Raw genomic sequence first — 12,777 nt, forward strand, 5'->3', positions numbered from 1 at the left:
CTAGCCTGGTAGTGCAAAGAATCCCAGTTCAGTTCCTGGATTGAGTTTGCCTCCACTCAAGTCAGCTGAAGCTGGAAATGCTGCATTCCTTAGAAAATGCAATGGGTATCAAATAGGGGAAGGGGATAGGACTTGATATACCACTTTTCTGTGTCTACATATTATATATAGGTACTTATTTTGTACCTTTGGAGGGTTAAGTGACTTGCCCAGAATCACAAGGAGCTGTAGTGGGAATTGAACCCAGTTCCCCAGGATCAAAGTCCACTGCACTAACCACTAGGCTACTCCTCCACTAGCAACATTCCATGTAGAAGCCTGCCCTTGCAGATCAGCAACGCAGTCGTGCAGGCTTCTGTTTCTGTGAGTCTGATGTCCTGCACTTAGACTCACAGAAACAGAAGCCTGCGCGGCCGCGTTGCTGATCTGCAAGGGCAGGCTTCTACATGGAATGTTGCTAGTGGAATAGCAACATTCCATGTAGAATCTCCAATAGTAGCAACAGAATCTCAATAGTAGCAACATTCCATGTGGAATCTCAAATAGGGAAAGGGAACTGGGACTTGACATACCGCCTTGCTGAGGTTTTTGCAACTACATTCAAAGCGGTTTACATATATTCAGGTACTTATTTTGTACCAGGGGCAATGGAGGGTTAAGTGACTTGCCCAGAGTCACAAGGAGCTGCAGTGGGAATCGAACTCAGTTCCCCAGGATCAAAGTCCACTGCACTAACCGCTAGGCTACTCCTCCACTAGCAACATTCCATGTAGAATCTCAAATATGGAAAGGGAAATGGGACTTAATATACCACAAAAACATGCAAAGCGGTTTACATACTATATACAGGTACTTCTTTGTATCTGGGGCAATGGAGGGTTAAGTGACTTGCCCAGAGTCACAAGGAGCTACAGTGGGAATTCAGTCCAGTTCCCCAAGATCAAAGTCTGCTGTATTCACAGACCATGGTGAGGAATTGTTAAGGGAGATACCTAGTGACCAGATTTAGAGTCCAGAATTCCAGAAGGAGTCTCCTACTTGTCCCCAGCTTCAGAGCTGTGGGTGCAACAGCCAGACAAGGAAGACTGAAAGGAACAACCTACTAAAACTGGAGTAAAATCCCTGGGTAGTTGTGAATATAGGCTCACAGTGCCAGACCCCTCACCTTGGTTCTATTGATCTGGAAAAAAAAAGGAGAAAGATTTTTAAAAGTACTCTAGCTATAATTGTGTCTTTTACAAAACATATTTTTCTGTTTTAATATTCATTTGGTTGCAAAATTATACTGAAAATGGGAAATGTTCTAGATAGGATCACACTTTCATTCCTACTGTGAGCACTGATTAATAGGAAATTTTGGGATCTCTGAGGTAGAGTTATTTTTTGGACTGCTGGGCGCTGGAGAGTAAAAACAAGCCTTTTCTATTTTGCCATGTTTCCAGAGATCCCCTAGAACCCTCCACCCCCATCATCCCCACGCTGGGGGCAGTGTTTGTAGATGAGAACCTGCCTGATGGGACCCACCTGCAGCCAGGCACAAAGTTCATCAAGCACTGGCGGATGAAGAACACAGGCAACGTGAACTGGAACTCTGACACCAAGGTAAAAAATGACCAATGTACTGCACACACAAGCCAACAACGTTGGGCAACAACAGTAGAAGGCTCCAAATTCATGGGGGTTTGTTGAAGTGAAATGTAATAAGAACGAAAGAGTAGATATACTGGGTCAGACCAGTGGTCCATCTAGCCCAGTATCCTCTTTCCAACAGTGGCCAATCCAGGTCACAAGTACCTGGCAGAAACCCAAATCATGGCAACACTCCATGCTACCAATCCCCGGGTAAGCAGTCTCAATAGCAGACTATGGACCTTTAATCCAGGAACTTGTCCAAACTTTTTTTTAAACCCAGATACACACTAAGCATTGTTACTACATCCTCTGGCAAAGAGTTCCAGAGCTTAACTATTTGTTGAGTGAAAAAATATTTCCTCCTATTTTTTTTAAGTATTTCCATGTAACTTCTTTGAGTGTCCCCTGGTCTTCGTATGTTTGGAACAAGTACAAAAAAATCGATTTACTTCTACTCATTCTACACCACTGAGGATTTTGTAGACCTCAATCATATCTCCCTTTTATATCTCCCTTCATCTGTCTCTTTTCCAAGTTGAAGAGCTCTAACCTCTTTAGCCTTTTCTCATACGGGATGGGTTCCATGCCCTTTAAAATTTTGGTCGCTCTTCTTTGAACCTTTTCTAATGCCGCTATATCTTTTTTGAGATACGGCGACCAGAACTGAATGCAGTACTCAAGGTGAGGTCGCACCATGGAGCAATACAGAGGCATTATAGTGTTTTCAGTCTTATTCACCATCCCTTTCCTAAAAATTCCTAGCATCCTGTTTGTTTTTTTGGCCGCCATCTCACACTGAGCAGAAGATTTCAGCGTATTATCTATAATGACACCTAGATCTTTTTCTTTGTTGCTGACCCCTAGCGTTAGTTAGCTATGATTCAGATTATTCTTTCCAGTGTGCATCACCTTGCATTTCTCCACATTAAATTTCATCTGCCATTTAGATGCCTGGTCTTCCAGTTTCCTAAGGTCTTCTTGCAATATTTCACAGTCCGCTTGTATTTTAACAACCTTGAATAGCTTTGCATCATCTGCAAATTTAATCACCTCACCGGTCATTCCAATTTCCATATCATTTATTAATATGTTAAACAGCACCAGTCCCAGTACAGATCTCTGCAGCACTGCACAGTTCACCCTCCTCCATTGAGAGAAGTGACCATTTAACTCTACCCTCTGTTTTCTGTCCGATAACCAATTCCTAATCCACACCAGAACCTTGCCTCCTATCCCATGACTCTTTAATTTTCTCAGGAGTCTCTCATGAGGAACTTTAGCAAAAGCTTTCTGAAAATCTAGCTACACTACTTTAACCAGATCACCTTTCCCCACATGCCTTCAAAGAAATGAAGCAAATTGATGTGGAAAGACTTCCCTTGGCTGAACCAATGCTGACTCTGTTCCATTAAATCGTCTTTGTCTATGTGTTCCATAATTTTATTCTTTATAATAGTTTCCACTATTTTTCCCATCAATGACGTCAGGCTTACCGGTCTGTAATTTCCCCGATCACCCCTAGATCCCTTTTTAAAAATCGGCATCATATTGGCCAATCTTCAAGTACTACAGACGATTTTAACGACAGGTTACATATTATTAACAGCAGATCAGCAATTTCATGCTTGAGTTCTTTGAGTATCCTTGGATGTATGCCATTCGGTCCAGGTGATTTACTATTCTTTAATTTGTCGATTTGGCTCAGTACATCTTCCAGGTTCACTGAGATTTCTTTCAGTTCCTCCACATCATCACCCTTGAAAACCATTTCTAGTACATGCAGATCTTTTACATCTTCTTTTGTAAAGACCAAAGCAAAGAATTCATTCAGTTTCTCCAATATGGCCTTGTCCTCCCTGAGTGCCCCTTTTGCTCCTTCGTGATCTAACAGTCCCACGGATTCCCTCATAGGCTTTCTGCTTCTGATGTACCTGAAAACGTTGTTACTGTGAGTTTTAGCCTGTGCAGCAAGTTTCTTATCAGCACTTTACATCAAGTACATAAGAACATAAACATAAAGGAATCCTGTTCAGAAGGAATTAGCCGAGGTTGGGTGGCAGAGCCGGTAGAGGGAGGCGGGGATAGTGCTGGGCAGACTTATACGATCTGTGCCAGAGCCGGTGGTGGGTGGCGGGGCTGGTGGTTGGGAGGCGGGGATAGTACTAGGCAGACTTATACGGTCTGTGCCAGAGCCGGTGGTGGGAGGTGGGGCTGCTGGTTGGGGGGCGGGGATAGTGCTAGGCAGACTTATACGGTCTGTGCCCTGAAAAAGACAGGTACAAATCAAGGTAAGGTATACACAAAAAGTGGCACATATTAGTTTATCTTGTTGGGCAGACTGGATGGACCATGCAGGTCTTTTTCTGCCATCATCTACTATGTTACTATAACATAAGCATAAGAGCATAAGAATAGCCATACTGTGTCAGACCAGAATAGGGACACAACACTGGGGTCACAATAAACACTATACATAAAAGGCAAAATACATATGAATAAATATCATGTAAACATATTGGAAAAAACATAATAATGAAAATGTATAAAAGTGCAGTCAAAAATGCACCTAAAAATTCTATCATATTGAATGCATAAACAATTATTCAAAACAAAGTGGATTGTATAAATAAAAAATATATGTGTATAAAAATCGTAGGACTACCTAAATAAAAAATATATATGTATAAAAATCATAGCTGGACTGCATAAGTAAAAGGACAGCAGTGACCCCTGAGGCAGGCAGCTGCATCCGCCGAAATACGGCCCGTGTTGGGTCCCTATTCTGCTGCTTTTATTAAACAACTTCTAAGAGTTATCCCCCCTGTTGGGTTGTCATTGTGTCATCCTCTACTTCCCTTTGGTTCCTTGGATCTCAGCCCATTGCAGTAACCATTAGGCCACTTATTTATGTAAAAAGTTTTTAGCCTGCACTATCCTGCAAATTCTAGGTGGTTAACAAAGATAAACATGCATAAAATACTAATGAAACACTTCCTTGACAAGATACTATCTGTACCTGCTGGGCAATGACAATCTGTAGAACATGGTGACAGTAAACTTTGTGCTTGTTACAGCATTGTAGAGTCTACTTGATCTCTGGCCTTGCCCTCACTTCCCCACAACCAATGGTGTTCTGTGCTTTGTGCTTGTCTCAGGCTTCCTTGAATTCTTACTCTTTCCTTAGAGTCCTCACCAGACCAGTCCAGAACTTGTAGGTTTGTATCTACTAACCAACAGATGGAGATAGAGAACAAGAGCTGTGAGCTTTGCCCTACAATTTTCTTTCATTTAGTCCCACCAGACCAGTCTAGCAGCCCTCCCTACTATGTCAGTGTTTTGGACACACTAGAAGTAACAGTAGGTTTTCTCCATGTGGTGTTTAACTAAGTGTTAAGTTCTTTTCATGTTGCAGGAAAAAAAAAAGAAAAAAGAGAATTGATAAAGAAAAATAGTTTGGATACTACAACTCAAGTGAAAGGAAAGACACATACTATTGTTTTGTAAATCAAGTTATTGAGGAGCTGTGGCTGCATAGTGTCCTTAAAGTGCAGAGTTCAGAGCTCTTGTCCTCTGTCTCCATCTGCTGGTTGTTGGATGCAGGTTCTGGATTGGTTTGGTGGAACTAAAGGAAAGAAAATTAACAAGTAAGATCTACTTTAACCTTTTATTTCCACCACCGCCAACAGGAGACTGTTGCCTCCTTTTTTGGTATTTCCTAGTGTTATTCCTATGTCTAGGCCATTTTTACTCCTATACCAAGAGCTCATTACCTGAGCCCTTGATATAGGAGTAAAAATTATCAACCATATTTTATTTTACTCTTAGATACACTTAACTCTCCATCACTTGCCAATGATAGATCTCTTGGTACATGGTGTGAGAGGTTCATGAATATATTTAGACTTGCAGAGGCTTGAAAAGTCCTGTTATTTTAAAATTTTCTTTTCTTTAGTATAATGTGCTCAGGTGTATAAAACATTGATTTCTCAAAATGCTAAACCTTAATTATGTGTTTGAAACACACATTGATTACATCAAGGTCAAAAATCCTTTATCAGTTTCTGAATTCAGTCTTGTAATGTTTTCCTTCTGTATTTTTTATTTACTGCAGCTGAAATTTATGTGGGGGAACTTGACACTCGCTTCCTCTGGTAAAAAGGACGTGTGTGTCCCATCTCTGCACCCCGGGCAAGTGGGTATCCTGTCGGTGGAGTTCATCGCACCTGCCCTAGAAGGGACCTACACATCTCACTGGCGTCTGGCACTCATGGGGGAACAGTTTGGCCCCCGCATCTGGTGTAGCATCGTTGTGGATTCTTTTCCTTCCTCGGATTGCCTGGAGTTGAATGAAAAATCTTTGTTTAATTCAAGTGAAACAGACAACACATCTTGCAAACGAACTGTAAGCATTGTCTTATCACATTCTATCGTCAGTAATCCAGGGTTTGATTGTAGTCCATTAGTATAAGCGATTGGTATTTTTATATAGCATTTTTCAACCAGGGTTGTTCACAGTAAATTACATAGAGGTACATTGATTCCCTTTCCTAAAGAGCTTAAAATTGAAGTTCATACCTGAGACTGGGGGAGACTGAGGCCCAGGTGCACAAAACGTAATGAGCCAGCAACGTGCTTTCTATACTGGTTGGAGCCAGTTAAGCGAGACTTGCACATAACGGTTCTGCGGGCTCTTTTCCTGTCACGGTAGCAGCTAATGATAATTGTATGCAAAGTTATTACAATGAGCTAGTTACTATTCCGAGTGATTCACAGCCCTTTTCCTAGCGATGCACAGAAAATGATGAAATTTTTACTGGTGGTCAGGAGCTGTCGGTACTGCTGTTTCTTTCCCATTACCGTGCAAATAGCAGCTGCCTATTGGCTGAGGAGAGCTGTGGCATCTCTAGTGCCTGTCCTCTCCCCACTCACCAAGCAGCCCTTCGCTTTCTCCTTCGCCTGGCTTTCTTCTCTCCCCCATCAACACCGGCTCTACTGCTGCCAAGGGTCATCAGGCAGGTCTGGCTGCAGGAGTGCTGCCGAGGAGACAGTTGATGGCAATTAAAAAATGTTTGGAAAAAAAAAAGGACAGCTTTTATGCGTGTATGAAAGACGTCAGCAGCATTCGCAGAGCAGACACTCTTAGCGATTGTCTGTTCTGCGCATGCTTGGGTGACCGATTGCCTTCCCCCTTGCCGAGCTCCTTGCTGTTTTTGCAGGCAGCTCATTTGCATCTCATTTGTTTTGAGCATCCCTTGCTATTTCCAACTCGGTAATTCTTACCGAGTTGCAAATAGCAATCAGTACCTTAATGGGACTTTGATGCATCTGCCTCTGAGTGACTTGCCCAAGGTGACTATAAGTATAAGATCCAGATCTCATTCCAGATTTCTTGGTTCCCAGTCTGTAATTCATATCATTAGCTCACCTAGGGGCCCTTTTACTAAGGAGCAGTAGGGCTAATGCGTGCCAAATTGACACTATCGTTGAGGTAGCATAGGGGCCCGGTGGTAATTTCAAAGTTGGCGTGCATTGTTTCCCGCATACAAAATATTTTTCTATTTTCTATCATGGGGGCAGTGCGGCCACATTAATGCATGCTGCATGATTACCACGCGGTTAGCACATGAGCCCTTACCGCTAGGTCAATGGGTGGCGGTAAAGGCTCAGGCCGTAAATAGCCGTGTGCTACTTTTGATTTTACTGCCCCATTAAAAAAGCTTTTTTTCCCCCAGCTGCGGTAAAAATTGGCCCAGCACGCTCCAGAGATGCGGGGCCCCTAGGAGCGCGGGGCCCTATGCGACCGCCCCTGCCTAAGACCGGCCCTGGCACTGGATATAACTACTACTACTATAAATCATTTCTATAGCGCTACCAGTCGTACGCAGCGCTTCGCAATTGAACATGATGAAAAGACAATCCCTGCTCAAAAGAGCTTACAATCTAAATCAGGACAGACAGACAGGACCAATAAGGATAAGGGTAGGACAGACAGAAGGACTATTGAAGAGAGGAAGACAAGATAAAGGTTACCAGTAAGTGACAAGATAGGAGTCAAAAGCAGCATCAAACAGGTAGGCCTTTAGCCCGGATTTGAAGGCGGCCAGGGATGGAGCTAGTCCTAACGGCTCAGGAAGCCTATTTCAGGCATAAGGTGCGGCGAGATAAAAGGAACGGAGTCTGGAGCTAGCGATGGAGGAGAAGGGTGCAACTAGGAGAGATTTGCCTAGTGAACGGAGTTCCTGGGAAGGAGTGTAGGGAGAGATGAGGGTGGAGAGGTGATAAAAGTGATAAGATATAAGGAGTGATGTAAGGCTTGTTCAAGTTAAGTTAAGACTTAATCCAACACCTTTTATCTCTGATTATGAAAATGTACTTTCTTTACTGTATACTTAATCCACTCTGTCCCTTTCACCTTAAATATGTATTTCTCTTCCGGAATTGGTGATCACCATTACGGAAAATGTAAGCCACATTGAGCCTGCAAATAGGTGGGAAAATGTGGGATACAAATACTACAAATAAATAAATGGAAATTTCAGAAGAAGCTAAAGACATTTATATTTAGAAATTTTCTACTTGTATAATTATTTAAAATTGATGAATTGAATCTCCTAGGATTGCCTAGCTTCTTTTTTCTATAAACCGCATGGAACTGGTGTCTCTGGGGGACTGCGTTGTTTAGTACAGTGTGTACAGTGTGGCCCGACTGCTGCTCTGTGCCCTCCCTGCGCTTCTCAGAAATATCCCTCTCATGACCACCCACAATCAACTAATCCTATTTTTCTTTTTGAATCTGGCACAGGAGGCTTCTTCTGAGTCCGAAGCAGGAAAACAGCTGGTGGATGGTGAAACCAATGAACTGCAGCTCCCTTTGGCACCCATCCCCCTAACGATTAACAATATACTCGGTGATATGGAGATGTATATCCCATCCGTAGATCTGCTTACCGCCCAGGTATGAGACTCCCTTCCGCTTCACCCTCCTTAAATGAGCTCAGAGCCTCCTAGCTGGCCTGGGAATGTTTTACAGGGCGTTGTGATGTGTGTGTGTGTGTGTCTGTGTGTTTGTATACGTTTTGTTTTTCTTTTAGCTGTGATCTGTGTCTTTTTTTGTCGTTTAGGACTTGCTTTCGTTTGAGCTGCTGGACATCAACATTGTTCAGGAACTGGAGCGGGTGCCTCACAACACACCCGTTGGTAAGGAAGAACTTGCTCTCAGCACCAGATTTCAGTTTTGTTGGCTGTGTGCCACTTGCCCCCACCCCCATGCTTAAAACCAGTCCTGCTCTTCTATTCTGTGTTTTAACGCAGATATTCAAGTAAAGATAAGAACATAATCCTTGCCATACTGGGATAGGCTAAAGGTCTATCAAGCCCAGTATCTTGTTTCCAACAATGGCCAATCCAGGTTCCATGTACCTGGCAAGATCCCAGAACAGTAAAACAGATTTAATGTATTTATTTCATTTCATTTATATCCCACATTATCCCAATAGATCAGGTTCAATGTGGCTAACAATTTTTATTTTGCTTGTCTTTCTTATGAATCAGCAGCAGACTGTGGCTGAAAATTGCTATAAGACTTCTCCCATCCTCCCTGCTCCTTGAATTATTTGTAATAGCTTTTTCCTTTCTTTAGATATGACTCCTTGTATGTCTCCACTGCCGCACGACACTGCTCTGTTTGAGAAGCCAGGGTTGGATCAGATTGAAGAGGAGAATGAGGGACCTGGGTTTAAACCTCTGTCTGGTAAGGTGGTGTCTTGTCAAGTGTATGAGAGTGTGAGAAAGGTGACCAGAGAGCTTTACGTCCAGTAGGACAAGTTAAGCCAGTCCTGGTTTTACCCTGTTCAATGTAGTTGCAAAAACCACAGAAAGGTGGTATATCAAGTCACCTTTCCCCCTCTACTGTACGCAAAGTGATGTAGTTCCGATTTCCATACCAATATCCCTAAGATATGCAGGACCTACATCACTTTGCGTACAGTAGAGGAAGAAAGGGGGGAAAGGTGACTTGATATACCACCTTTCTGTGGTTTTTGCAACTACATTCAAAGCAGTTTACATAGTATATACAGGTATTGGGGCAATGGAGGGTTAAGTGATCAAAGTCCGCTGCACTATCCACTAGGTTACTCCTCCACTATGATCTAGAGGGGAATTTCCTCCTTTAGATATATAAATCCATCCCTTGATATCCTGGAAGGAGAACTGCCCCTCCCCTGAAGTGAAATTCACTGGGGGGTATAATTTGCTTTTGCAGATTTTCCCGTAGCCAAAGCAGAGACCGAGAACACAGTTGTACAGGAAGAGGGGGAGGAGGAGATCAGCGGCACCCAGTTTGTGTGCGAAACCGTTATCCGTTCCCTAACTCTAGACGCAGAACCTGATCACAAACCCCTGCAGAAGACCAAGTGCCAACAGAGTGAGTATTAATGAAGTCATGGGCCCCCAGTTTCTTCCCTGAGCTGGAAGCTGTCCTCCTTTGTGTTAGTCTGGTTGTGAGCCCTGGGGCCCCGGCCGAGGCCTAGTGTAGGGGCTAGGCCAAGGCTGAGGGCGGGCTGAGTAGGCACTACACTACCCCAGCTACCAAGCCCTGTACACACACATGCAGCAACCAACTTGCACCACAGAAAAGGGAAGATAGGGCAATCAGGCGGGCCTCATGGCCTAACTGGAACCGATTCACTCAGAATTCAAGCATGCGGGCCTCACGGCCTAACTGGAACCGAGTCATACTTAGGGAGGGGAGAAAAAGATTAAACGAGGGGTCCCCCACAGGGACCGGAGCACCAGCAACCCCTTTGGTGCCGGTAATCAAGGAGGAAGGGAAGCATACACAGAAACCCGTCAAGCCGTAGCCCACCACACACAAAGAAAGTGAGGGACTGTCATAAGATACTGTAGGCAGAGACCCTCAGCAAACAGGGAAGGGAAAAGTCTGCAAAACGGAGTGCAGAGCCTAACACACACACCAGCACAGCAAGGGACAGGGCTCTGTAATACAGGAGGTAACTCCTTTGTTACCTATCGCCCCCTCAACCAATGTTGTGGTCTAAGGAAGAGAGAATATTTCATTGCTGTATTAATATCTGTAATTATGTGGCTCTGTGTTACTTTACAAGGAAAGATTTTTGTTTTTGCTTGTTATAAAAATTCAATAAACAAATTAAATAATAATAATACAGGAGGTAATACAACAAAGAAAGGGCTGAACAAGTCACACCGGGAACTGCAGTAAACAGAACTGCCAGAAGCAGAAAAGCGCTGCAGACAAAGGGTTAAACCACGGTCAGCATACAGACCGTAACTAGAGGCAGGGAACACTGCAGACAACAGGTAATCGGGAGTACGATGAAAAAACAAACAACCCCCACGGAGAGAAACAAAGGGCAGGACCTGCCAAGCAGAAACAAACAAGGCAGGAAGGGAACTCTGAAGGGAAGCAAAACAAACAGACTGGAACAGAAGGAGGAGGGACTCACCACACAGCACCAGAGCCAAAGAGAGAAACCCAGGTGTAGTGAGAAAGGTAATTAGACACAGGCAGGCAGAGACAGCAATAGAAAACTGCAAGCCAGCATAGGAGAACAACTCCACACAAGCACAGAGCAAATAGCTCAGACAGAGCACAGGTAAGGCTTCAGCAGAATCAGAGAAAATGCCAAAGCAGGGGTTGACGGGAGGGGTGAGCTTAAGTAGATCAGACTGACATCAGCCCAGCCCCTGACAGACCAATCAGGAGCGGTCCCAAGCATTCCCCTGTCTGACTAGCAGAAATACCAACAGAATCATAACACTTTGGCTAAGATGGGCCAACGTACGAATTACAGCAGAGGCAAGGAGCATCTTGGGACTGTATTTCAACTTCACCCCTTTTGGTTTGGCAAAAAAGCCTTACTTTCTTTGTATTTCTCTGATGTTCTGTTGCATACTGTTTTCTGTATGGGATCTCAGTATATATCTTCTTTTTTTTTTGTTGTTGCCCTTTTTATTACCCTCTAGCTTTGATGCTGTCTTCCAATCTAGATGGCATACTCAAGTGACTTGAAAGCCCACCGACTTCCAAGACGTGCCTTCAGCCTGTCCCTTGGCTGGAAAAGGCTACCATAATAGCAGGAGCCATTTTGCTGTTCTCATTGGACCTAGGCGTTTTCCCTCTAAATGCAAATCCCTCCTCCCCCACCCACAATCAGTCACAGAAAACTACTAATGTGAATAGCTGGAACCATCTGAACCCACCATGCTTTCCCTCTCAGGCTCCCTGGAGACATCTGAGAGATTCAGCTATAACAAAAAGAGTGAAGACTGCCCAAGCACTAGACCTGACCCAATTCTGGAATGTGCAGAGACCCAGGATGCAGAAGAGGAGTTGGGGGCATCAGGTAATAGACCCTTACGCCTTAGATTAAGTCATTTGCTTTTAATTTACACAAAGCTTAACTATTCATGCAGAGTTCTTTCACTGGCAAAATTCATGAGACTACAGAGAGGTGGAGGAAAGAAAAAAAATGATGAAATGTGCCTGTTATAAACTGGAGACACGACAGAAGTTATCACAAACCTGTTCATTAGGGATTTGAATGGGGCAGTTTTCAGAACTGTGCAGGCAGATACAAAGTCTATGTGTACCTTCCCCCTGTATTTTCAAATCAGTTCTGAAAGGAAATGATAAAACATACTTTCTCTTTGAAACTTGCTAACACCTGTGGAGTGTGTTTGCTGTAACCTATCTCTAGAGCTGTATTGAAATGCACCAGAAATGCCCAAAACTACAGAAATAATGTCAGAATTAAATCAAATTTCTCCTATTGACCTATAAGTGCGTTCACTCTGCCGCTCCCCAGTACCTCTCCACTCTTGTCTCCCCCTACGTTCCCCCTTCGAGTGCTTCGTTCTGTTGATAAATCTCTTGTCCGACCCTTTCTCCTGTACTGCTAATTCAATACTCTGTTCCTTTTATCTCGCTGCACCTTACGCCTGGAATGGACTTCCCGAGCCTGTACGTCTTGCCCCGTCTTTAGCCGTTTTCAAGTCCAAACTCAAAACCCACCTCTTTACCACTGCTTTTGACTCCTAACTCACTTACCCTGTCCTTTGTCCTCACCTCTTTATTCCCTTACCCTTAATTGTTCTGTCTGTTTA

At 43.7% G+C, this 12,777-nt stretch overlaps 1 protein-coding gene across 4 annotated transcripts in view; it reads left to right on the plus strand.

Moving 5' to 3' along the window:
- LOC115481352 (next to BRCA1 gene 1 protein-like) overlaps positions 1 to 12,777 on the plus strand; it is a 148,277-nt gene that overhangs the window by 106,811 nt on the left and 28,689 nt on the right. For all 4 annotated transcript variants that reach the window (XM_030220421.1, XM_030220422.1, XM_030220423.1 and 1 more), the window contains 7 exons: positions 1,443 to 1,602; positions 5,744 to 6,034; positions 8,435 to 8,587; positions 8,754 to 8,829; positions 9,272 to 9,382; positions 9,896 to 10,057; positions 11,892 to 12,017. In XM_030220421.1, the coding sequence (XP_030076281.1) occupies positions 1,443 to 1,602; positions 5,744 to 6,034; positions 8,435 to 8,587; positions 8,754 to 8,829; positions 9,272 to 9,382; positions 9,896 to 10,057; positions 11,892 to 12,017 (1,079 nt within the window). The remainder of the gene's footprint in view (positions 1 to 1,442; positions 1,603 to 5,743; positions 6,035 to 8,434; positions 8,588 to 8,753; positions 8,830 to 9,271; positions 9,383 to 9,895; positions 10,058 to 11,891; positions 12,018 to 12,777) is intronic.

Source organism: Microcaecilia unicolor, chromosome 12 (genome assembly GCF_901765095.1).
Source record: "Microcaecilia unicolor chromosome 12, aMicUni1.1, whole genome shotgun sequence".
In the NCBI taxonomy this organism is placed as follows: domain Eukaryota; kingdom Metazoa; phylum Chordata; class Amphibia; order Gymnophiona; family Siphonopidae; genus Microcaecilia; species Microcaecilia unicolor.